Source organism: Macaca thibetana, chromosome 4 (assembly GCF_024542745.1).
Source record: "Macaca thibetana thibetana isolate TM-01 chromosome 4, ASM2454274v1, whole genome shotgun sequence".
NCBI classification, from domain to species: Eukaryota; Metazoa; Chordata; class Mammalia; order Primates; family Cercopithecidae; genus Macaca; species Macaca thibetana.
The window spans coordinates 21,193,910-21,220,111 of record NC_065581.1 but is presented as its reverse complement, the minus strand read 5'-3'; the positions used below and the strand labels follow the sequence as shown (position 1 = coordinate 21,220,111).

Genomic DNA, 26,202 nt, shown 5'->3' with positions numbered 1-26,202 from the left:
AAAAAGAAGCCATGTGTGATGTTAGCTGTTATTACAATACAACCCTCTCATCTTGTTCTAAGTATCATTTTCAATGACACTGGAAATGTGGTTTTAGCATCACTGAGCTCTATGAACTACATTAAACAAATAAAGGAGATGGCAGGTGCTTTTCTCTATCTCTAAGAATCTTATAAATGATAAGCTAATACATAAAATGTTTCCTATATATCACCATGATAGTTTTGCAGTTTGGAAAATGCAGATAAACTAGTTAGGAAAAATTACATAGTTTATACAGTTGGTCCTCCATATCTGTGGGTTCCACATCCATAAGTTCAACTGATCACGAATAGAAAACACTCGGGGGCAAAAATTCCACAAAATTCCAACAAGCAAAACTTGAATTTGTCACACACTGAATACTATGTTGAATCCATGAATCTGAAGTGATGTGTAGGCATTGTATTCGATATCAAAAGTCATCTAGAGATAATAAATGGGAAAATGTGTGTAGTTTACATGCAAAACAATGTCATTTTATATAAGGAACTTCAGCATCCATGAATTTTGGTATCCATGGGGGGTACTGGAACCAATCCCCCACAGATACTGAGAGAGGACTGTACTTACTATAATTACACTAAACTGAACCCAACCATCTGAAGAAAGATCACATCTCTACATATTTTCCTATCACTCCCAAAGTTCTATTATGCCTTCTTCCAAAAATCTGTTCCAAGACATGCCCATTCTCCCTTTCTATTTTGAATATAGTTTTTTAAAAGTAAAAAATAATGATCCTATGGAAAGCCACTTAAAATTAGATTAATATTAAAAGACTTAATTACTTATGTTACTATAAAAGTATGGTAGGCAGCCCTGAAGATGATCCCCAGTGATCCTCGCCTCCTGGTATTCACACCCGTATGTAATCCCTTCCCCTTTGCTATGGTCTGAATGTACTCACTTGCTTCTACTGCTCAACATAAATGATGGATGTCACTTCTAAAATTAGGTTACAAAGTACTATAGCTTCCATCTCTCTCTCTCTGCTTGCTTGCTCTGAGGGAAGCCAGCTGCCATGCTGTGAGCTGCCCTATGGAGAAGTCCACAGGAGAAGGAATGGAGGGAGGCCTCTGACCAATAGCCAGCCAAGGACTAAGACCTTAATGCAACAACCCATGAGAAACTGAATCCTGCCATCACCACATAAGTGAGCTTAGAAGCAGATCCTCCCCAGTTGGGCCTTCAGTTAAGGCCACATCCCTGGGTGCCAGCCTGACTGCAGCCAAAGGAGCGGTACTGTGCCAATGGCACCCAGAGAAGCTGCACCTAGATTTCTGACCCACAGAAACTGTGAGGTAATAACGTTTGTTGTTTTAAGTTGCTAAGTTTTAAAGTAATTTGTTACACAGCAACAGATAACTAATACAAAAAGTTGTCAAGTAGAGGGCTGGATACCAATTCACACACATTTAGAAATCTGACTCATAACAGAGGCATTGAAGACCAATAGGAAAGATGGACTTTTAATAAAGTTTTCTGGAACAGTTGGTTATACACAGATAAACCAATGAAATTTAACCCCTACCTACCATGTTTAAAAATCAATTTCAGGTATATTAAATATTTAACTGGCAAAAGAAAAACTAGAAAAACTTTAGGACAATATGGGAGGAAAACCTTTCTAACCACAAGGCAGGGAGGACATACTTCTTAAACAAATCACAAAAATATACAAAGTTCTAAACAAAAGAACAAAAGTTCTAACCAGAGAGGTTAACAAGCTGCAAACTGGGAAGAGACACTTGCTTCACACGTAATTGACTCTAGACTACATAAATCCCACCTGGGCACAGTGCCTCCTGCCTGTGGTCCCAGTACCTCGGGAGGCCAAAGTAGGAGAATTGCTGGAGGCGAGCAGTTTGAGACCAACCTGGGCAACATAGTGAGTTCCCACCTCTGCAAAAATAGCCGGACGTGGTGGCTCACACCTGTTAATTCCAGCACTTTGGGAGGCCGAGGCGGGTGGATCACTTAAGGTCAGGAATTCAAGACCAGCCTGGCCAACATGGCGAAACCCCGTCTCTACTAAAAATACAAAAATTGGCACACCTGTAATCCCAGCTACTTGGGAGGCTGAGGCAGGAGAATTGCTTGAACCTGGGAGGCAGAGGTTACAGTGAGCCGAGATCGTGCCATTGCACTCCAGCCTGGGGGACAGAGTGATACTCCATCTCAAAATAAATAAATACATAAATAAATAAAACCAAACCTAGCTGGGCATGGTAATGCACGTCTGTAGTCCCAGCTACTTGGGAGGCTGAGGTGGGAGGATCACCTAAAGCCAGGATTTCAAGGCTGCAGTGAGCTAATGATCATGCCACTGCACTCCAGCCTGGGCAACAGTGCAAGACCCTGACTCAAAAGAAAAAAAGAAAAAGAAATCCTAAACATCAATGAAAAAGTATCGTCCAATAGAAGAAAATGGGCGAAAGACTTATACAGACTCTTCGCTGAAGAGAAAATCTGACTATATGTGTGTGTATATATATATGTATATATAAAACCCATAAACATATTTTTAAAAAATGCTCAACCTCATTTGTAATCAGAGAAATACAAGTTAAAAATACAAAAATACCAGCTAACATATATCAGGTTGGGAAAAAGTTAAAAAATGAACAATATCAAGTATGGGTGAGAATGTGGAGGATCCAGAACACTACGCCACTGCTGCTGGTAATGGCAGAAATTAACACAGCCACTTTGGGAGACAGTAGGACATTACCCGGTATGGTGGGAGCTGTGCACTCTGGCCAGCCCAGCAATACCACTCCTAGGTATGGCACCCAGACTAGAGAAATGATTGCAGATAAGTGGCCATCCCAAGTCCTCATCACAGCTGATGTGATGTAAGTTAGAAGCTCTAGCAAGATTTTGGCTGGAGATGAGGGTTGGGGAAGGGGTGGTCAAAGGAGGTTCAAGACCTGTGGGTGGGCTTCCTGCAAACATCAACTCTGCAAGCAGTTTCCCTAAGAACCTCTTTCTTTTCTTAGATGGGCCCCAGTCACTAACCTCCCTCTTCTCCATTAGCACGTTTCCTTTACCACCTCTCAGTGCCTAAGGTGTTCCCCACCCATCCACCCCACCTTTCTTACAATGATTGGTCAATGTGGAAAATAGACGGGACATAAAACAGCCACTTGGTTGCTAATACGCACTTATTATTATCGTTTTTCTGGAGATGGGGTCTTTCCCTGTGGTCCAGGCTATAGTGCAGTGGTGCAATTATAGCTCACTTGCAGCCTTGAACTCCTTGGCTCAAGTGATCCTCCCATCTTGGCCTCACAAAATGCTGGGAATACAGGAGTGAGCCACCATGCCCAGCCTGCCAATATACACCTTCTCATTTTTTACATGGATTCTATGGGATAAAATCAGTCTGATAAGTTCCCAATTAGTTTCCAATTGCTGCTGTAACAAATTACCACAAACTGCATGGCTTAAAACAATACAAATTTATCATTTTTTAGTTCTGGAACTCAGAAGTCAGATGTGTTTCAATGGATGAAAATCAAGTGTGGTGTGGACTCCTTCTAGGGCTGTAGAGGAGAATCCATTTCCTTGCCTTTTCTAGCTTGCATCCCTGGGCTCACGGCCCCCTTTCATCTTCGAAGTCAGCATTCCCATCACTCTGACCTCTGATGCTTCTGCCTTCCTCTTTTGCTTTTAAGGACCACTGTGATTACACTGGGCCCATCTGGATAATCAAGTATACCCTCCTTATTTTAAGGGCAGCTGATGAGCAAATTTAATTCCACATGCAACCCTAATTCTCTCTGTCATGTAATCTAACATATTCACAGGTTCCAGGGATTAGGACATGATCACCTTTGTGGGGTGAAGTGGGGGGCATTATTCTGCCTACCACAGGTCCCCAGGGTGATAATGTGGAGTTGCTGGGTACATCTGTACCCCAGAGAAAAACACTGGATATCTAGAGCACTTGACATTTCCTCATAGAAAAGACTATGACAAGGTCCCTTAGCTTCAATTAACATTTAGATTTCAGGTTCTTTTTACCAGATTCAACCTTTCCAGCTCTAAACTCACTATCTAAAAACAAGACACTGAGTTGTAGAGCTGAAACGATTGGATCTCAGGTTGAAACTGAATGTGATTTCTTCTGGGGATGTAGAAAAGAAGGAGGAAGGTTGCAGAGATCACAGGCAAAACCACCAAGACTTCGCAGGGTGTGGCAGACCGAATACATTAATGTTTCCAATTCCTTATGCCTCCTTGTATCTGTATCTTCTTGTGACGTTAACTTTGTAGTGTGTTCCTGGTCTTGGCTCTGTGATTTACTTGGCCAACAGGATGCTATCAAACATCATGCGTGCAGAGGCTTGAAAAGCACTTGTGCGTGTCTGTTGGCTATTTCTCTGCCTTTACCACGGGAACGTGCGCAGGTCAGCCGGTTGAAGGATGAGGCATGCGGAGCAGAGCTGATTCACCCGCAGAGTCCCAGTTGAGGCCATCTAGATGTATCAAATGCCTGCTGAACCTCCATACGTGTTAGGAAGCCCCACTAAGCTTAGAAGAGCTGCTGAGCTACCCCACAGTGCACTGCAGATGTGTGAGTGAGCCAGGCTGAGACCAGCTGAGCCCCACTGCAGTTCTGTGGTTGGTGGTCATAGGGCATTCATCGTGGCAAAAGATAACCCATATCTAAGATAACCAGCTTTTTGGTCCTGCAGTCCTTTTCAGTAAGGGGTATACATATATCTCCGGAACAAATTCATTCACTCATTCATTCATCCATCCATCCATCCATCCATCCATCCATCCATCCATCCATCCAACAGACGTTTACTGAGCATTTGCTTCCTGCCAGGCCCTGTCCTAGTCATGAAGGACACAAAAGTGAATGAAGCGAAGTCCCAGCATTCACGGGGCTTCAATTTTAGTAACTAGAGACAAAAGAAACCTGTAAATATGTAATATGTCTGGTGATAAAACGTGCCATGGAGAAAATGGAGCAGAGTAAGAATAGGAAGTACTAGGTTGCGTTGGATGGTGAGGGCTTGGGGTTTTATGGAGGACTGCCCAGGGTGACCTCACTGATAAGCTGATGCTTCAGCAGAGACCTGAATGAAGTACGTTCCATGGATATCTAAGAGATGGGCATTCCAAGCAGAGGGACCGGCAGGTGAAAAGGCCCTCCTGAGGGAGCAGACCTCGTGCGTTCATGTTCAAGGAGCAGCATGGAGGCCAGTGTTCTCGAGGGCAGAGAGGTCAAGGCACAGGACCCTGAGGCTGTTGTACTTTCTCTGGCTTTCATTCTGAACATGTTGGGAAACCTTAGATGATTTTCATAAAAAAAAGTTTATATGGTTATCGATAACATTTGAACAATTTTTAAGTACACAATTTTGTGGCATTAACTATATTTACCATGTTGTACAACCATTACCACTATTTCCAAAACGTTATCACCTTAAGCAGAAACTCTGCAAACCTTAAGAAGAAACTCCCTATCTCCACCCCAAGCCCCTGGTAAGTTCTAACCTACTTTGTCTCTATGAATTTGCCTATTCTCAGTATTTCACATAAGTGGAATCATGGAATATTTGCCCTTTTTGGTGTGGCTTATTTTGCTTCACATGATGATCTCCAGGTTTGCCTATGCTGTAGCGCATGTCAGAACTTCATGTCTTTCTATGGCTGAATAAAATTCCATTCTGCCACAGACCACATTTTGTTTGTCCATTCATCTTCTGATAGATACTTTTGTTGTTTCCACCTTTGGGTTATTTATGAATAATGCTGGTACGAATATTGGGATATAAGTACCTGAGTCCCTAGTTTCCATTCTATTGGATATATATATGGAATGTCTGAGTCATATGGAGCACTAGATGGTTTTGAGGAGGAGAGAGACACAATCTGATTTATATTCAGGGTAGAAACAGGGAGATCGGTTAGGCAGATTGTTTTATTTTCAGATAATATAGTACACGGTAGGGAAAATCACTTCCCACAAGAATATTTAAGAGAAAAAGACCTGTAGTGAATGCCACTATCTTATACCATAGATGCTTTGTGATTGTTCAGAGGAACTGTGCTCACATGAAGGATAACAAAAGAAATAGCTACTCAGAGTCAGTGAAAAGGGGGAACTGAAAAACACAAAGAATTTATTTCAGGCAGCTATCCTTTACAAATGCTATTGCTGCTTATAAAGACTGTTATGTTTTAAAAGACCAACGACCAATTCCTCATCTCATGGCATACAGGTGATTAGGGCAAAACATCATCCATGTTCATGAAAGAGATACTATTAGCATCTTGATCAACCAGGCCCCAAGTAAATCTTCACTATCACCACGCCCCCCACTCCACATCACATATTCACGGATCACTTCTACGTGTCAGGCAGCGTTCAGTGCTTCCCAAGCTTTATCTCACTTCGATGTCAAAACCATCCTATCAAATGGACTCTATTCATCCCAATTTACAGATGAGGAAAGACACGTAGAGAGGGTAAGTGACCAGACAATGATCACAATTAGTAAGCACCAGAGCCAAAATGCCAAACCCACAGTCTGACCTGACGTGCCTAAGGGCTGCTCTATTCCTTTAACATGGACGTTTGCAAGAAGGAAGCCCTGGGAGCCAGGGGCCTGTGGAAGGGAAAACGCTGATCTTCATAAAGTCTGCCAATGGTTCTTTGCCTTTATTGCCTTTTGACTTTCCTTCTCAGGGGTTGGTAAATTTGCAAGGTGCTACATCTTAATTTTTTAGGTTGGCTTCCTATCAGAAAACTGCCCTAGATAACTGATTTGACATATTGAATATTTCTGTTTCTCAATAATTTTATAGAGTTGCATTCAGGAGATACAGGGATAGGAGAAAACTTGTTTCTCCAAAGCCCTTTAAATTTAATACACTGCTTGCATGCATATAAGCAATCTGCACTTGTACCCCCTAAACACATAAAAATTTAAAAATAATGAAAAAAATTTTAAACATTGTAAACTATGTCAGAAAACAAACATACTCTATTTCTTTGAACATATCCTATTTTATTTATTTAAAAATAATGTTCTATTATTTTAGGTACAATGCAACATCCATACTCGGAGTCTCATAGGAGAAACAGGCTGTCACTTTCATCATTAGAAAGGGAGAAGGGAAACTAGGAGACTACAATTTATGGTTAGAAGAAAGTCTTGCTCTAAAGTACTCATCCTCATAGTTCCCATGAAAAGAATTTCAATTTGCAAGATTACTATCAGTTTAAAAAGGGGCCTCCGCAATCTGCTTATCAAGATGTCAAATGACTTCAAAAGCAGGTTGAGTGGCTTGACTGTGATTTTTTTTTTTAACCATTGAAGAATATATTAATGTCCTCATCAGTTGGAGTAACAGAGGATTTCAACCTATCATGTAGGTTCCCTGCCTCTGGTGGAGAACCCATCCATTCCACCCTGCATATCACCGAGAGCCAAGTTCGTTCAATAACTGTGAAACAGGCACTGCACTGGGGCCTGGAGCCAGTGGTGGGCAGACCAGCCAGGTGGGGCCTGCTTTCATGGGCTTTCCCTCATATAGAAACTTTTACTATACTATGCTCATGCTCAAAAACTTTGCCACATGTAGCCAGGCACGGAGGCTCACACCTGTAATCCCAGCACTCTAAGAGGCTGAGGCTGGAGGATTGCTTGAGCCCAGGTGTTTGAGACCAGCCTGGACAACATAATGAGACCTCATCTCTACAAAAAGTAAAAAAAATTAGCCAGGCACGGTGGGGCAAGTCTGTAGTCCCAACTACTCGGGTGGCTGAGGTGGGAGGATCACTTGAGCCCAGGAAGTAAAGGCTACAAGTGAGCCAAGATTGCACCACTGCACTCCAGAGCCGGGGTGACAGAATGAGATTCGGACTCAAAAACAAAGCAAAACAAAATATTCCCACATGCATGATAGAAACTTCTAGTATTCACCCATATCTTCTCCTTGTTAAAACAAAAGTAGGTATTTTCTAGACTCTTATAGTTAGATAGGGCCATGTGAATAGTTCTGGTCAATGAATATGAATAGAAACACCATGTGCCACTCCTGTGCTGAGGCAGTAAAAAGCCTGGTTCACCAGCAATCGTTTTTCCTTTTGCCATGGAGATATGCAGTCAACTTGGGTCCCTGAGTGACTGTGTGGAGCAGACAACTACCTGACTCTAAACTACACACTAAATGGTACATCTTAGATGCTCAGTATGAGCAGGAAATAAACCTTTGTTATGTTAGCCCTGAGATTTCAGGGTTAATTTGTTACCAAAGCATAGCCTAACCTGTCTTGGATGAATACACGTGCTTGTCTAATGTGTTAGGTAAAAATCCTATTTGACTTCAAAACCCAGAGGTCCCACTCTTTATACTAAAGGTTATTTCCCTGTGCCTTCCAACTGCACACAACTGCTTATGGATATCTAAGTCTGTGCATTCTGTCACTTCGCTTTGGTTCTTTCCACAGTGAGAAAAATTTCCTTCTTTACTTGCCTGATTAAGTTCTTCTCACCTTCAGAGTCCCGTTCCAATCCTACCATATCCATGAAACTCTCTGTAGTAGAAATGGTCTGAAAACCCTCTCCACAATGACAGTTCCCCAAGAATACAGATGCCAAAAATGATTTTCTAACCTCCTTTGTCCCCAGGGTGTAAACGTGAGACCTGGGTTCCACAATCAGATGTAATATATGTGAGACATTGATTGGGAAGCTTCATGAGGAAGCAGACAGGGCATGGGGCCTCTGCCTAGATAGGGCAGGTGGAGCAGAGGCGACACCTCTTACCAGAAGCTCCTGTGTGGTTTTGGGTGTTGTTTCTGAAAACTCAGCAAAGATTCTGGTCCCTGGCCCTTCTAACAATTCTGTGGGCCATCTAGGATCCTTTTATACGTTCCTTCCTTTCAACTAAACTGCTTTCTATTGTCTGCAAGGAATCCTGATCCATATATTTCCTAAAACCTCAAGTCTTCAGAGATCTCCTATCTTCTAACTTCTTATGATCTAATGCCAACCAATTTAACATTTGACATATTATAGATTTTGTTTCACAAGCACATACTGTCTTAGTTCATTTGGGTGACTGTAACAAAATGCCATAAACTGGGTAGCTTTTAAACAACAGAGATTTATTTCTCACTGTTTTAGAAGCTGGGAAATCTAAGATCAAGGTGCCAGTAGATTTGGTGTCTGGTGGGAGCCAGATTTCTAGTTTATAGACGGAGTCTTCTTGCTGTGTCCTCACACAATGGAGGGGTCAAGGCAGCTCTCTGGAGCCTTCATTAGTGTGGTATAAAGGTACTTATCCTCATCATGAAGGCTCCGCCCTCATAAGCTAAGAACCTCCCAAAGGCTCCACCTCCTAACACCATCACATCAGTGATTAGGTTTTAACATTGAACTTTGGGAAGTCACCAACATTCACACCACAGCAGCACACATCTTCTCTTCCCAACTAGACTTTATCTCCTTGAGGGCAGGATGATATCTCAGACTTCTGTATCCCAAGCAGTGCTTGACACAGCGCTGGGTCAACTTTTGGAATTTATAGGATGACCATATAATTTACCATCCAAACTAGAACACTTTGAGGAGTGGAACAAGGGCCTATTATTAATACTATTAAAACAGGTATAAACCAGGACTGACACAGACAGTCCTAACACAGACAGATATTATTATCAAGGCACAATTAGTTCTTTGATGCATAGTGTGTCATACTCGTCATTGATAACTGTTGACTGAGTAAAAAGGTAAAGATAAGTGAAGGGGAAATAGTGCAGTGAAAATGTGAGTGTGGAAGATTGCTTCCCGATACCTGGGTTCAAATCATCACAGGAGATCGTGGTCTTCTGAAGCCTTCCTAGTCCCATCCTGCAGGGATAGATGGTTGGGCTTAGATGACCTTTCAGGTTCTGCTGCTGCTGAAATACAGCTTTGGTTCTCCTAAGGAAGCTTTTTCCATTTGATGGTTTCATGATAAAGAATCCCTTTTACTCTTCAGAGCTTCCTTTTAGATTTGGGAAAATCATCCATAAAACTTTAACCACAGGAGTAATTATGTTGCACAGGTGAGCCAGCATACCTATACAAGACCACTTCCCTCACGCCAATCCCTCCCTACCAGCGTCACAACTGATTGGCCTTAATACCAGAAGAACAGTCAGACCAAAAACTTCTCAAAGATCAAGCCCATATTCATTATTTCTATCTCTAAGATTTCATTCAGTTCCTGGATAATAAACACTGAAACATATTATAAGAGGACAGGTGCTACCTGTATGTTGTATACGTGAGTTAATTCAGGCTCGGGGGCCTGGTTCTTTTCCTTAGCGCTCAGCTAGGGAAGTCGGTCCACATCTTTGTCCCAGGCTCACTGCTCCTTCTGCCTCCTATCTTGAATGTGGGCAAAGGATGGAGAGGTGGGGAAAACACCTGCTCAGTCCCATCCTGTGATGCCTCTATGTGGGTGTGTACAGCTTTGTAAAGAACTTCATTGTGTTCTAGCTACCCTAGGCCAGGCTAGAATAATAAACTGAAGTAATACGAGTAAAGAGCCTCAATACCAAGCACATAGTAGAGGTTCACTAGATGGTAGCTATTACTATTATCAAGGCACAATTGTTCCCTGATGCATGCAATTTCCCTCATGATGCTCCAGCTACAACCCTCAGGAGGAAGAGAATTATCATCAGTGATTGCACAATTAGTGATGCAAGTGAAATGAAAGCTAATTGTTTAGCATCAGCTTGCTCTGATGATACTTTGGATGGTACTCAAATTGGTACATGGAAGGTATTGTAAACACACTAAACACAGTTTGAACTGACAGTCACACTAGTTCAGCTGCAATGGCCAATAAAATATAGCTCAGCAGTACAGAATAAAAGCTATGTATCTAGACTGTGAAACTCAAATACATCCTAACCAGTCTGTAAAAGAAACTAACAAGATACAAAATGAAAGAAAAATGCATAAAATATTAAATGTACTATGGTTTTAATTGTTTGTGACATGAACTTAGCAGCGATGAAGAATTTAGTCTTACATAAAGTTTAATAAGAAAAAAAAAGGAACTGAAAAAACTGCTTGGGGTTGAGGCCGGTATCTTGGGGGTGGAAGGAAAAATAGGAAGAAACACGCCCTCATTTGCTTCGAGCATGGTTAGCTGGTCTGTCTGAAATTAGACCTACTTTCAAGTGTTTTAAGTTAATTATTAAGCCATTTCTTAACCTCATGAATGTAGTTTTCATGTGCTTTCAAATCTGGCCTTGAACTAATAGACCCTTTCACTTCAGTGGTTCTGGAAATGAATGTCAGATGGGAGAGGAAAGCATTTTAACTGTGTTTTTCCAAGGGTCAAAGCTCTGAAAATATAGTATAGTTTGTACATAAAACTCAGTACACCTGAATATCCTGCTGGCCTTTGTCTGGTAATGAAGCAAACCATGCCACCCTTTAAAACTTCTGCTTCCTTTCCAAACACGGTCGGCTGTGTCGGTGCTGAGCTATCTAACTACTCAAGTGAATCCATTCTTAGAATCAAAGTTTCAATAGATGAGAAACAGGTGGCACTTAGGCACCCTGGGGCAGCCTTCTCTTAACTTGTAAGAAAGAGAATGGTAAGTCCAGGCCTCCATTCTAGAATATTCTCCTTTTTTTTAAAAAAAGAAGACATAAAGAGTAAGAGGAAGAAATGCCTGTCAGTAAGAATGGCCAACGCTGTAGGAGTATTACTGGAATCTCTTTCTGTTAATTTGTCATTCTCATGGAGGCATCTCAGCAGTTGGTCTGGTTTCATCTGCCATTGTCAGAAATCTATGGCTGATGAATACAACATTTGAAATGATAAAATATTGGGCAACTTTTACTTCACAAATTAAAGTAAAATAATGCCTTGGCTTGCATCACAAATTAATAATGAAAATAGTAGCCAATATTTATTGACTGCTAAGCCATTTCCACATATATCCTATGAAGCAGGTACTATTATCACCCATTTACAGAGGGAGAACTGAGGTGGAGGGACATTGAGTAACTTGCCCAAGATCATATTTTTTGTAATAGTAGAATCAAGATTCAAACTTGCATAATCAGAATCCAGAATTCATGTTCTTAATTGCTATACTATAATGTACAGTGAAATCCACGAATGCAAAGTACTTGTTTTTTGTTTTTTTTTTTTTTTTTTAGATAAGGTTTCATTCTTTCACCCAGGCTGGGCTGTAGCGGCTCCCTGCAGCCTCGACCCTCTGGGGCCAAGCAGTCCTCCCACCTCGGCCTCCCATGTAGCTGAGACTACAGGTATGCACCATCACACCTGGCTAATTTTTAAAATTTTTATAGAGATGAAGTCTCCCAGTGGTGCTAGGCTGTTCTTAAACTCTTGGGGTCAAGCATTCCTCCTGCCTTGGCCTCCTGAAGTGCTGAGATTATAGGTGTGAACCACCGCATCAGGCTGCAAAGTACTTAAAAAAAGAGTGCTAAAAAAAAAAATTAAAGTAGGCCGGGCGTGGTGCCTCACGCCTCTAATCCCTGTACTTTGGAAGGCTGAGGCTGGTGGATCACTTGAGGCCAGGAGTTCGAGATCAGCCTGGCCAACACGGTGAAACCACGTCTCTACATACAAAAATTAGCTGGGCGTGGTGGCTCATGCATGTAGTTCCAGCTACTCCGGAGGCTGAGGTATGAGAATCACTTGAACCCAGGAGGCGAAGGTGGCAGTGAGCCGAGATCGCGCCACTGAACTGCAGCCTGGGTGACAGAGTGAGACTGTATCTTAAAGAAAAAAAAATTAAAGTAAAAGAAATAAAAATAAAAGCCAGGAGACCACTGCTTTTTAAAGCTATACTTATTGAATTCTTTCTTTAAAATATTTAACACATTTAGTATGCATTGTGCACTTTGTCCACATGATTTAACTTAATCCTCTGCAAATCAGTTGTTAGCTCCATTATACAAATGAAGACACTGTGAGTCAAGAAAGTTGTACTTCATCATAGGAACTGTCACTGTAATGTGAACCCAAACCTGACAGAGTCCAGGTCATTTAGAACTTTCATGATGCTACTCTACTTCTTCTTTCTTTAAAGCAATTTTTACTATTAAGAATGAATTCAATAAGAAAAAACTTTGCAATCAAACTATTCATAAGTTTAAAATTAGAAGGGAAAATGTTCTTTTCTATCTTGTACCAGGCAAAGAATAGTTCTGACTTCTTAAGAATCAAAGAAATGGTAAGATTCAAGTGATTTTTTATAACATAGGCCAGACAAGAAGAAAGAACATTAGTAGTAAAACTAGTTAGCCTTTATTAAAACAGACAGCAGTAATGTTCACATTCTCGCATATTCTTAAGAGAGACAGATCTCTAATGCCATTTTTAACTGAACCCACAGAGAAGATAATTAAGACTGTCCATTTTCTCGTTTTTCCCTCTTTCTCTTACTTATTATTTTTTTTGTATCCAGTGTAAGCTTACTTTGGTATACAAAAAGAAACTAGTGTCCAGAAGTTATCAAATAAGACTCCTGCAATTAAAATGGGTAAGGCAGTCTGGACCTGGGCTTAAAAATACAGGCTTAACTCATGCCGATTAGGATGGTTACTATCAAAACAAAACAAAACAAAAAAAAAAAGAGAGAGAGAGAGAAAATAAGTGTTGATGTGAATGTGGAGAGACTGGAACCCTTGTGCACTATTGGTAGAAATGTAAATTGGTACAGCTGCCATGGAAAACAGGATGGCAGCTCCTCAAAAGATTAAAAATAGAGATACCATACAATCTAGCAATCCTATGTCTGGACAAATACCCCAAATAATTGAGAGCAGGTATTTGAAGAGATATCTGTGCACCCATGTTCATAGCAAACATTATTCATAATAGCCAAATGGTAGAAGCAACCTAAACGTCCATCAAAGGATGAATGAATAAATGAAACATGGCATCCACATCCAATGGAATAGTATTTAGCCCTGAAAAGGAGAAAAATTCTGACACATGCTACAACATGGACGAACCCCGGGGATATTATGCTAAGTGAAATAAGCAAGTCACAAAAAGACAAACACTGGTGAGCGTACAACTCCGCTGATACGAGGTACCAAAAGTAATCAAATTCATAGAGGCAGAAAGTAGATTAGAAGGCTGAGGGAAGGGGGAAATGAGGAGTTACTGCTTAATGAGTACAGGGTTTCAGTTTTGCAAGATGAAAAGTTCTGGAGATTGGTTGTACAACAATGAGAATGTACTTAACACCACTAACTATACACTTACAAATGAGTAAGACAGTACATTTTATGTTATGTATATTTTACCACAAGTAAAACACAAAAACAAAAACAAAGGCTTGAAAGTGGGGACATAAATCCTGGCTTCCCTCTTCTATCTTCAAACGTTGTGACTCCAGATAAGCTATTTATTGAGTGATGGATGCTCAGATTCCTTATCTGTGAAATGGGGATAATAATAGTGCCTACCTCTCAGGGTTATGAGGATGATATGAGTGAACACACGTAACAAACATATTTAGCACGGTATTTGGCCATGATAAGTGCGCCATAAATGCTGACTTTGGGTCCCAGCAGTAGGCATGGAATATTTAGCCAATGACAATTATGGGTAATGATTTTAAAATTTGATAATATATTTGATTATGTTTGTAAAAGGAATCTTTATCTTTTAGAGGTATTTACTAGTATATTTCTAGATGATATAAAATGTAAACGGGATTTTCTTCAAAATAATCAGGGTTGGGGGAATGGGGGATAGATATGAGCACAGATGACGTAAGATTGGCTGGTGATTTGATGACGGCTAAGGGTGGGTAATAGGTATGTGGGATTATTATACTATTCTCTCTACTTTTGTATATGCTTGAAAATGTTCATAAAATTTCCATAAATAGAGTTCCTTAACGGAGTTAAAACAAAAAAATCCTTGATCCCAATCTTTGATGATGGCTTTCAGATAATTTTTCAAACTAGTACATGGTCATGGATTTGGTATCGCTGACCCTAGGTCCTGTCTATCCACACGTTTTCTTCAGGTGGAGTAACTGAACAGCATAGCAATTTTTCCACAGAAGTCTTAATTGTATAAAAAGATCATCACAATAAGCAGGTTACCACAAAATTAGGCTGCATGTGAGCACAAGATGAAAATATCGATGTTCTTAGCATCTTAAAACTGTGTTTTTCTCAAATTTCCTATTCTTCTGTTCCTTTCACCAAAAATGCACACATAACTTTCACCCATTCCCACCATCATTTCGATAACACCCTTCTAGTCTGTTGTACTTCTCATCAGTTTCATCAAAAGAGGTCAAGTGATTAGCTGGGTGTGGTGGCACAAGCCTGTAATCCCAGCTACTCGGAAGGCTGAGGCAGGAGAATCGCTTGAACCTGGAAGGTGGAGGTTGCAGTGAGATTGTGCCACTGCACTCCAGCCTGGGTGACAAGCAAAATACCATTTCAAAAAAAAAAAAAAAGAGGTCAAGTGAGACAAAATAAGTCCAAAGCATAGTATTTTGCTTTAGATGCCAGGGAGACCAAGGTAGGAAGACCACTTGAGGCCAGGAGTTCAAGACGAACTTGGGCAACAAAGAGAGACCCTGTCTCTACAAAAAATAAACAATATCAGCTGGGGCTGAGCACAGTGGCTCATGCCTGTAATTCCAGTACTTTGGGAAGCTGAGGTGGGCGGATCACCTGAGGTCAGGAGTTCAAGACCAGCCTGGCCAACATGGTGAAACCCTGTCTCTACTAAAAATAAAAAATCAGCTGGGCACAGTGGCTCATGCCTGTAATTCCAGCACTTTGGGAAGCTGAGGTGGGCGGATCACCTGAGGTCAGGAGTTCAAGACCAGCCTGGCCAACATGGTGAAACCCTGTCTCTACTAAAAATAAAAAATCAGCTGGGCATAGTGGCACGTGCCTGTAATTCCAGCTACTCAGGAGACTGGGGCATGAGAATTGCTTGAACTTGGGAGGTGGATGCTGCAGGGAGGTGGAGGCTGCAGTGAGCTGAGATTGCATGCCACTGCACTCCAGCCTGGGTGACAGAGTGAGACTCTGTCAAAAACAAACAAACAAACAAACAAACAAAATTAGCCAGGATGGTGGTGAGTGCCGATAGCGCCAGCTACTCAGGAGGCTGATGTGGGAAGATCGCTTGCGCCCAGGAGGCAGAGGTTGCAATGAGCTGTGATCACACCATTGCATTCCAGCCTGGGTGACAGAGGGAGACCCTCTCTCAAAACAAACAAAAGCCTTACTGTTTTTCTTAATGTAAATACCCAAATCAATATTCCTACCCCAGTGGCCTCATGCTCTGGCAGACCAGCAACCCACTGGCTTCCTCATCTTATCTGGGACTTTTGGGCCATTCTGGTTTAGAGTTGGGCTGCTGGTAGAACCGATGATACCATTGTCTGGACTAGAGGAAAGGATGGGAGAGTAGAAATGGTGCCCCAGAGAATTCAAATGGAACTGCCCTTTTAGATAGTAACACTATAGTTAAGGAACAAATAGAGGGACACTACATTTCCTTATTTATGTATTATCAATGGTGATGTTTAGAATACTACCCTTTCCAAGAGGCAAACATGAAGGAATTAAACCAGGCAGAGTCTTTGAAATAATAATTTCCCCACTACTGTTACTTGCTGAGAAACCCTTTTCACTGTGGCAATCTAAAATTAACCTTGTAAAATACACTATGTGGAAAAACAAAACAAAACAAAAAATAAGCTGACTTCTTAAAAAAAATTTCAAAGTATTGGCTAACATATCAAAAGCCAAATCTCTAGCAATATAATTCAAATGCCAGGTTACACTGCTCCTTCCTGGCCCCCCATCCTATCCCCCAAGTATGATTTTTTTTTTTTTAATAAACAGCAAAAATGAATGGTTATGCTTATCAAGTTTTAGAGTTAGCTCCTGATTGTGCAGGCTGATACATTTGGTAGAATTTTGACAAAAGCTGGTCTATACCATTCCACTATGGGTTAGACGGCCATGCATGCAGATCCTTCGTGGGCACTTGTCAAGCACAAGAATCCACACAATCAGTGAGAACACAGACAATAGTACTGTCTTTGTTGCTATTGCCAGAGTCAAGCTGTATTTGCTTTATTTTAACGAACATGTCCTTGCAATTTATTTTGAGGAACAAGATTATACACAGATTAAAACAATTTTGGAATTACATGGCCAGATAAATATCAGAGTTTTTTTCCATATGTTAAATCATTGCTATATGCTTTCTTTTTTTTTTTTTAAGGGCTTAACAATTGTGTTGGAGAAAGGACATCAAATGATGCTTAGAAATGTGATACACATTTTCATTTCACACTCCATCAGCTTTTACAACTGTAGCTCAATGAAATGTAAGAGAGAGCTTGGCAAACAGCCATATTTACCAAGGTATAAAATAGGGGTCAGGTTACTTTTTTATAGAAAGAAAAAAAAATGTTTAATTTTCACTCCACATGACTAAAGTAGATGTCCAGCTAACACCCTTCTGAAAGGCACCGTAACTGCATATATGATACGGTTTAGTGCCTGTTCGGCTGTAGGTTTTTACTACAGTATAAACAGCTTTGTAAAGCAAGAAAACACCCTTTTCCTTATCCCCTTCCACTCAGGATCTACTGACATAGAAACATACTGGATCAGATCATCTTTTGGTGTCAACATCTTCGCCTGCAAATAATGGCTTTTACCCCCTGCTTCTAAACTGGAAGCAGAAACAGCTTCTTCCCTTTACAGCCAGAGAAGCAAAGCTATCAGCATCAGCAAAAACACATCTTTCTAATTCAGATTTCAATCTGTCAGAAAGGATTAAAGCCTCATGCATACATAAAAAGGGAACTATAAATGATAACAGAAACATGGTCTGGAATCACTGTGCTTCCACAGCTGCTGTTTTACTAGCAGTGTAGAGAGGAGAGCATCTTTTACTTACCTTTGTCAAGCCTGAGACTTCTCCCTTTGCTAGCGGTTTGCTGATGGAGGGTGTGTACACTTTGGCATCAGATACCGGCTGCCCTTTCATAAAATGTTTGCCTGATTCACAGATGTCCACTTCAACCATTTTCCCCATGAACGCAGGGTTCTTTGGCACTAAAACCTTAAACACATTTGTTTCAGAGGCTTAATTTTTAAAAATAAACATTTTACTTTAGAACAGTATCAGATTTATAGAATTATTGCAAAGATAGTATGGAGAGCGCCTGTATACCCAACTCCCAGTTTCCTTATTATTTACCATCTTACATTAGCATAGTACATTTGCCACAATTAATGAACCCAAATTGATATATTATTAATACTATTAACCGAAGGCATACTTCATTATCCAGGTTTCCTCATTGTCCCTCCGTGTCATTTTTCTATTCTGGGATCCCCTCCAGAGTGGGCTCTATCTTCTAGCTGCTCAAGAGTCTGGGGAGCCTGCAGGAAGGAAAGGCACTTCTGGGAGGGGACCCCGGGCCCCCTAGGCAGTGCTTTTCCAGTGCAGGATGCGCCTAATGTCCCGAGGCACGTGGAAGGCAGACCTGGGAAATCCCCCAGCAATCAGTCAGTCACTTCTGGACAGGCCTTTGATATGTTGCTCTTGGCTATTCCATGCAATGAGGAAAACCGAGACAATACTGATGAAAGCCTTATACTTTTAATACTTTCCAAGTGAGCTGTCAGAGTAACGGTTTGAAAAGACACTTCAAACACAGGCCTGTGTGTCTGTGTTCGCGCACGTGGGTGTGCTGTGTTCGCAGGGAGAAGGAGAAACATTTAAAAGAACCTTCCAATAGCACCGAACACCACTGTTTGGAGCTAAAGGACTCCTGAAACGAACGGCTGCCATTCCTTTCCCTGGCTCTGTTAGAAAAAGCATGTGTTTGTCAGTCCTGGGGATCTACCTCCATCTAGAACCAGTCCTCTGAAGGGTACTTTGGCTTGTTCACAGGAAACCGTCAGGTCGTCTCTTTCCACTAGAGATTCCTGATAAAAGTGCTTGTTTACCTCGAGCAAACGTTTCCCTTCCTTTGGGACCTGCAGGTAGCTTGCGTGCATGACGTCTCCCTCACACTTCTATTTCAGCACTGGAGCGACCTGCCAGGCTTTTCAAGTTAGAATCCAAAATAAATAGACCAATTCTAATCCAGTAACGCTTGGATCTCTAGATGTAATCTTCACCTCTGGAACTCATCTTATTTAGAAAAATAATTCCTAGAAAATCTTTGATATGCTTAGTTGTAGAGACAGAAAAGTCAGATGAGAGCCAGGAGTTCCACAGCCAATCTCTCTGAGAGGCAAAATTGAATCTTGGTCTGAGTTTGATTTTTATGACCACTGAGTACACTGCTTCATCAAAGTATAAGAAAAAGGTCACCTGGGTGGTGAATTACTTATGGCAGGCAAAACGAACTAAAAGAGCTTTAGTGTTAGGATATAAAAAGCCCTTTTAAATCAGTTTTTATAAAATAAGAAAATCTCTAGACCAAACTAACCCTGGGAGATTTGGTACTATTCTGGGGAAAAATAACCCTCCTTGATCTGCTGCCTTGATCTGAATGAAGGGCTCAGTGTTTTCCCCTCCTCCAGTTTTAATAATTGGAAAAAGCCCGGCTGCTTTAAATTGGAGGAAGCAGCTAACGAGGCATGCCACTGCCTTTAAAATGAAGGGAAAAAAGTTCCCTGCTGAGGCAAAACCCAGATGGCAAGAGAAAGGAGAGAGAAGAGGCAACCAAAATGCAATCAAGCTCCTCCCCAGGGCTGAGCAGAAGGTTGGCCTGAATAGGAAAATGGCCCTCTGGAGTATATTAATGAGATGGGAAATGGAGAAGCGACGCAGTCCAGACACAGAGTGCTGGGAGCCCTTCCTCAACTGCAGTCTCCACTGGTACTGAACAGAGCACGTCTAGTCTGGGCTTTGAAAGCTCCCCTGTTTCCTGGGGACCCACTGCCCAGTCTGAGATGATTCCCTGGGGAATGTCAATGCTGGGGGCCTCTTCAGCTCCTGCTTTCCTGCCTTCTGACAGAGGCAGCCTGCTTCCTCTGCCCATCCCTCATCAGACTTGTCCACATTGGCCTTCAGCGTCTTCTCCAGCCCTAATTTCAGCCATGACCCACAGCAAACATTTTCACCTCTTATCTGATGAGAAAGAAGCAAAAAAGCAGGAAGCTCCATTTGATTTTAATACAATCCAGAATGATCAATGAAGATCTCCATATGCCCATGAGAGTCTCCCACACAGGCTATCATGAGATGGGAGAGGAGGGCGTATCCCATCTCTTCCCTGGCCTTGGCCCTTGACAGGGTCAATGCCCCGAAAGAGGCACTCTGTTTTCCTCAGTCACTTTTGAATTGCTCTCCCACCTGGAGGAGTAGAAACCCCACTGCTGAAACAGAAGTCAGGCTCCTCGGTGGGCAAATGCAGGCCAGCTTAGATGGGCAGGGAAGGAGGGCTAGTAAGCGGGGGCACCCCTAGGGATGGCCTCCAAAGCTCTCACACTGAAGCTGGTTTGATCCTCACACTGTTCTGCACAGTCGTTCATACAATTTGAGTTGAGTCCAAGGAATAGACTCTTTTTCCTCTGCTCCTAGCATTTTTATCAAGGTAGAAGGTAAAAACAAAAACAAAAACAAATAAACAAAAACAAACACTAAAACCAAACAAAACTAAAAAACCAACCAACCAACCGACCAACTAAAAAAACTGTCCGGTTGATGTGCCGGTGAGAGGAAATCCCTGCCCTTTCACGCCGCTGTCGCCCATGCAGACATCCTTCCTGTCGTCTGAGCAGGACTTTCCCTCTGCTTTGCCAGGGTGTGGGAATTCTGGCAGTGCTAATTGCCTAGTTCCAAACGCCCAAAAGCCTAAGGCTGGTCCTGTCAAAGATTAATGTGAACTAAAACAGACTAAATACACCTATTCCTTTGTACAGAACATATTGTAGAGTAAGTCACAAAGATAGAGCCCATGTTAGCCTGGCTGGCTTGAGGCTATAAAACAGCCTTGTTGTGACAAGATTCAACACTCTCCCCTTTATGCCCTTTGCTTAAACTTTCAGAACTCTTTCTCGTTTTGGAGAAAACTCAAGAATACTGAAGTGCCTCTTACCTGCTCATAGAATCGATTGTGTGCAACATAAAACTTGGAATCAAAAGACTCTTCTGTTACTAACACTTGCTGTCTTTCACCAATCTGTGGAGAGAAGGGGAGGGAAAAAACAGGTAAACACCTGTGCATCCAAAAATAAAATTAAAATAAAGGCCAGCCCAAGTAGGTCTGGACCAAGTAGCGTCTTCTTAAATTTAAAGTAGACTCTACATTGCTGGTTATTTAACAGCGAACACTGCTCAAATCACGGATTCAAATTTTTTGAAAGACATTAATTATCTGGCAACATAAAATTAGCATAGTATAAACTCTTATTTTCTTACATAACTCTGAAACAGAACTTAATCTCCTTCAACATAAGTAAGATAATTAAAGCTTCTATGACATACAAAAATCTTCTAAATATCACTTTGTTTCCTGAAACAAAGTTGCAAAACAAGCCAGAACAAGCTGCTTCTAATCCAAACTCATGAAAATATTTTGGCAATATAAAAGAATAGTAATAAACATTAATTTGAGTTATAAGGGATGTAACACTAAAGAAAATGCCTCTGGAAACCAGTCATTAGGACCTTGCACCTCCACATTTCATATCTTGCACACAATTCTGAAAGTACTGAGTAATTCACAGAGCTATTTACTTATTATATACATTTTCTCTGTCACAGTCAACTGTCTTTATGCTGCAGTCATGGCCCCATGTTCATTTATTATTTTTTAAAGAGAAAGACAGCAAAAATATGGAACTGCTAATTTTCTACAGGATTGATGTACATTATGATCTAAGCACCCATTTTTAATAGCAAAGAAGTAAATCAGCCAAAACAATGGGTAAAGAAGTGTAACTATTCTCAGGAAATTTAAAATTTCCAAGTTTATTCTACTGTGAAATGCAGCATTTAAGGTATCAATTACTCTTTTTTTGTTTGTTTGTTTGAGACAGAGTCTTGCTCTGTCACCCAGGCTAGAGTTCAGTGGTGTGATGTTGGCTCACTGCAAATTCCGCCTCCTGGGTTCAAACGATTCTTCTGCCTCAGCCTCCCGAGTAGCTGGGATTATGGGCATGTGCCACTATGCCCAGCTAATTTTTATATTTTTAGTAGAGATGGGGTTTCGCCATGTTGGCCAGGCTAGTCTCGTACTCCTGACCTCAGGTGATCCACTCACCTTGGCCTCCCAAAATGCTGGGATTACAGGTGTAAGCCACCATGCCTAGCCTCAATTACTCTTTTTACAAGATTGTCAAAATGTCTGATACAGCCAACCAACTATATTAAATGACTGTGCTGGGGATTATTTTTACCATTGCTACTTAATAATTATGACCCCCCAAATTAAAGCCCATTGGCAAGATAATTTTTTAAAATGCCTATTCTCATTTGTAGGGACTTGTCACCATGTTCAGGCGGTTACCATGAAGGAAACATAAACACAGCTGCACTAAATAGACCACCTAACAATTAAAAAAAAAATCAAACTCCCCTCTCCATCATACAATGCCAGTACCTAAATACACCATAATTTACTATCTAGTTTACTATCTCATTCAAAGTGTAGCCCTCTTAGCCAAAAGTTGTAAGGTCTCTGAGATGACACTTATTAAAGACTCTTTTCATTCTCTGAAAAACAAAGGAAGTTCTGGCAACATTAATCCCCTTAAAAAAATCAAGTGGCAAAAAAGAAATTTCCCCCAACTTCTATGTTGAGCTTCAATGGCTCTGTTTGTCGAAAAGGGCTGGGGAATACTGGGTCTCACTGAAGTATATTCTTCTAGAAGAAAACTTAGAATGTTTGCACACATTTCACAGTGTGAGTTGCTTATGACTTAGGATAAGTATCTGTCAATGGTTCTTAAGGAAATCTGCAATTACACTTCATTTAACATCAAGTTTTCAGGAAATTAACAACAATGTGAAATTGTAGATCCACTGAAAACTATGCTGCTTCTTTCTTCTTATTAGAATCAATGTGGAGAGTAAGGGCCATCATGTCTGGGCTGCTCTATTTCATCTGGAGATGATAACAATGACAGTAATATATATAGAGTTAAAAAGATTTGCTATGTTTATATGGTAGAAAGCTGGGCTTTTAATCAATCATAAGAGAACTATTTGTAGGTGAGTATTTAACTATTATTTGCCAAAGAGACTCAGGAGAACCGCAATGTGCACTAATTCATAGTGGCAAACCTTTTTCAGTCGTCCTATTTGTGTCCTCAACTGAGGAGTCATCCTATTTGTGTCCCCAGTGTCACTGGCAAGGCCCGGTGGTTCATGCCTGTAATCCCAGCACTTTGGGAGGCAGAGGTGGGCAGATTTGAGTCCAGGAGTTTGAGACCCGCCTGGGTAACATGGCAAAACCCCGCCTCTATGAAAAATACAGAAATTAGCCGAGTGTGGTGGTGTGTGCCTTTAGTCCCAGCTACTCGAGAGGCTGAGGTGGGAGGATTGCTTGGGCCTGGCAGGTCGAGGGTGCAGTGAGTTGTGATCATTCTACTGCATTCCAGTATGGGTGACTGAATAAGATCCTGTCTCAGAAAAATAAGTACATAAATAAATAAAACATCTCCAGAGGCCAGGCACAATGGCTCACGCCTGTAATCCCAGCACCTTGGGAGGCCAGGGTGGGTGGATCACTTGAAGCCAGGAGTTCAAGACCAGCCTGGCCAACATGGTGAAACTGTTTCTACTAAAAATACAAAAATTAGCCAGGCGTGGTGGCATGTGCCTGTAGTCCCAGCTACTTGGGAGGCTGAAGTGGGAGGATTGCTTGAACCCAGGAGGCAGATGTTGCAGTGAGATGAGATTGTACCCCTGCACTCCAGGCTGGGTGACAGAGTGAGACTCTGTCTCAAAACAGAACAAAACAAAACAAAATCTCCAGAGCATACTGAGCAAAAATGAGCCTAGGAAGGCTAGGGCTTTGATCAAAAGCTGCTGCAATCCGTCCTCACCCCTTAAAATAAATATATGTATACATATATATTCTAAATATATATGACTTGCCAGAGCCCGGGAGTTGGAGGCTGCAGTAAGCTTTGATCATGCCACTGCACTCCAGTCTGGGCAACAGAGTGAGAACCTATCACAACAAATGAACAAACAAAAAATAATAAATGCTTTCCTCAATATTTTTTAATGAATGAAGTCACACTGAAGTGAATATCAAATATAACCTTTAAGAGAATCAACTATTCCAAATAATATTAAAGTCAACACTGAAGTTATGGAAGAATGAGTTCAGATGACATTCGGGAAGATGGAACTTCACCTTGGTTGCAAAGGAACTTGTGGACTAAGCAAATATATACGAGCCTCAAATTTCTTTTTAAAATGAGCCACTTCCCCTACACTTTCCAGCTGCTGTCTCTCCCACCCCATATGGTAGCCCTGTGTGGTTAAAGACCCTCATATAACAAAATTGAGAGTAATCATCCTGGCTTGCCATAACCAAAGAGTGCCTCTGCTATCCGAGTAAGGAAGTTCTAGTCACAGAACTAAGGCAGGGCATCTGGAGAAAAGTGGCAAAGCTACAGATATCTTCAGGACTCTAGGACCGCACCACCCAGGTATCTATTATGCTAATGGCAGAGGTAGTCCACTACAAGGGATCAGAGTTTGTCTTAAGGAGACTCGACACTCATCTGAGAAGCAAACTTCTATGGCTGCCTCACCATCGCTGACAGATCCTTGCCTAACAGCTGAAACTACCAACAGGAAAAGGTTACATCATTGTGAAAAATGGACAAAATCCCACAAGTAAGGAAGAGGTTGAAAACCATGGTTCTCATAAAATGTGTGACTGGCAGCCTGCTATGGTTTGTCCCTGACAAAACTCATGTTGAAATGTAATTGCCAATGTCACAGTGTTGGGAGGTGGTGTCTTTAAGAAGTGATTAGGCCATTAAGATCAGTTAACATCTTTTTCCAGGGACTGAGTCAGTTCTTGAGAGAATGGATAAGTTCACATGAGAGCCAGTTGTTATAATGTGAGGCTGCCTTTCGTGTTTGGTCTCTTTGAAAGCCCTTCTGCTTTCTGCTGAGTTGAAGTTCTCACTAAATGGGTTGCCTGATCTTGGACTTCTCAGCCTCCAGAATCATGAGCCAAATAAATTTATTTTCCTTATAAATTATCCAGTCTTGGGTATTCTGTTATAGCAACAGAAAATGAACTAAGAGCACAATATAATTGTTCAGCAGAAATGATTAAGATACAACTGAAATTCTAAGTCCAAAGAATGGTCTAGTGGGTGGCGTCAAGAGAATTGTAACATTCAAGGTCAGGAAGAAAGCGGAAAGTGATGGATGGACAACAAAAGGTCAGAAGCAGAAGCACATAGTTCTAGAAGAATCCAAGGAAGAAGAGTCTGAAGAGCGTTCTTTGAAATCAACAGATGCCACATATATGGATTGGTCAGTAGGGGACAAAGACACAGGGTCTGAGTAGATTATTTTTGAGATAAAAGAGACCTATGTTTTGGGCCTTCACTTTCCTCATCTAAAAATGAGAGGCTGGTAGAAGTGGGACGGAAGTAGGGAGAAGAGAGTAGGGCTGCTGAAGGGGAGGTGGATTACAATATTTAAAGGATCTTTCAATTATGAAGTTTAAGTCATTCTTGAAGGTAGATCTGTAGGTAGGGGATCAGGACATCCAAAGGTTTCATGGGAATCAGCTGAAGGAAAGTATATACACTAAATCAAGCCTGTCTCTCTCATTCTCTCTCTGTCTCTCTCTCTTTCTTTTTTTAAACAGTAATATATGCTTAGAGCCCTCTGCAAATTACAGCTACCTTCTTGCTGTACTTAAACCAACAACTTGATTTTCAATACAGTACCTGCCAGGAAACAATTACAAGGTGTCTCAAGAGGCTATTGAGTGACTTGAAGTTTCCTTAGAGAAGTCTGCCAAAATCTCAACAAAGCTTGGGTGGGTGTGGTGGGTGGCACACACCTGTAATCCCAGCATTCCGGGAGGCCAAGGCAGGGAGAATCATGTGAGGCCAGGAGTTAGAGACTAGCCTGGGCCACATA

The 26,202-nt window shown here is 41.4% G+C and overlaps 1 protein-coding gene across 3 annotated transcripts in view; it reads right to left on the bottom strand.

The window, feature by feature from the left end:
• The window catches only part of CDKAL1 (CDK5 regulatory subunit associated protein 1 like 1), a 712,749-nt gene that overhangs the window by 12,357 nt on the left and 674,190 nt on the right, over positions 1–26,202 (bottom strand). For all 3 annotated transcript variants that reach the window (XM_050789551.1, XM_050789550.1, XM_050789549.1), the window contains 2 exons: positions 21,173–21,256; positions 18,013–18,177 (listed from right to left, as the gene is read on the bottom strand). In XM_050789551.1, the coding sequence (XP_050645508.1) occupies positions 18,013–18,177; positions 21,173–21,256 (249 nt within the window). The remainder of the gene's footprint in view (positions 1–18,012; positions 18,178–21,172; positions 21,257–26,202) is intronic.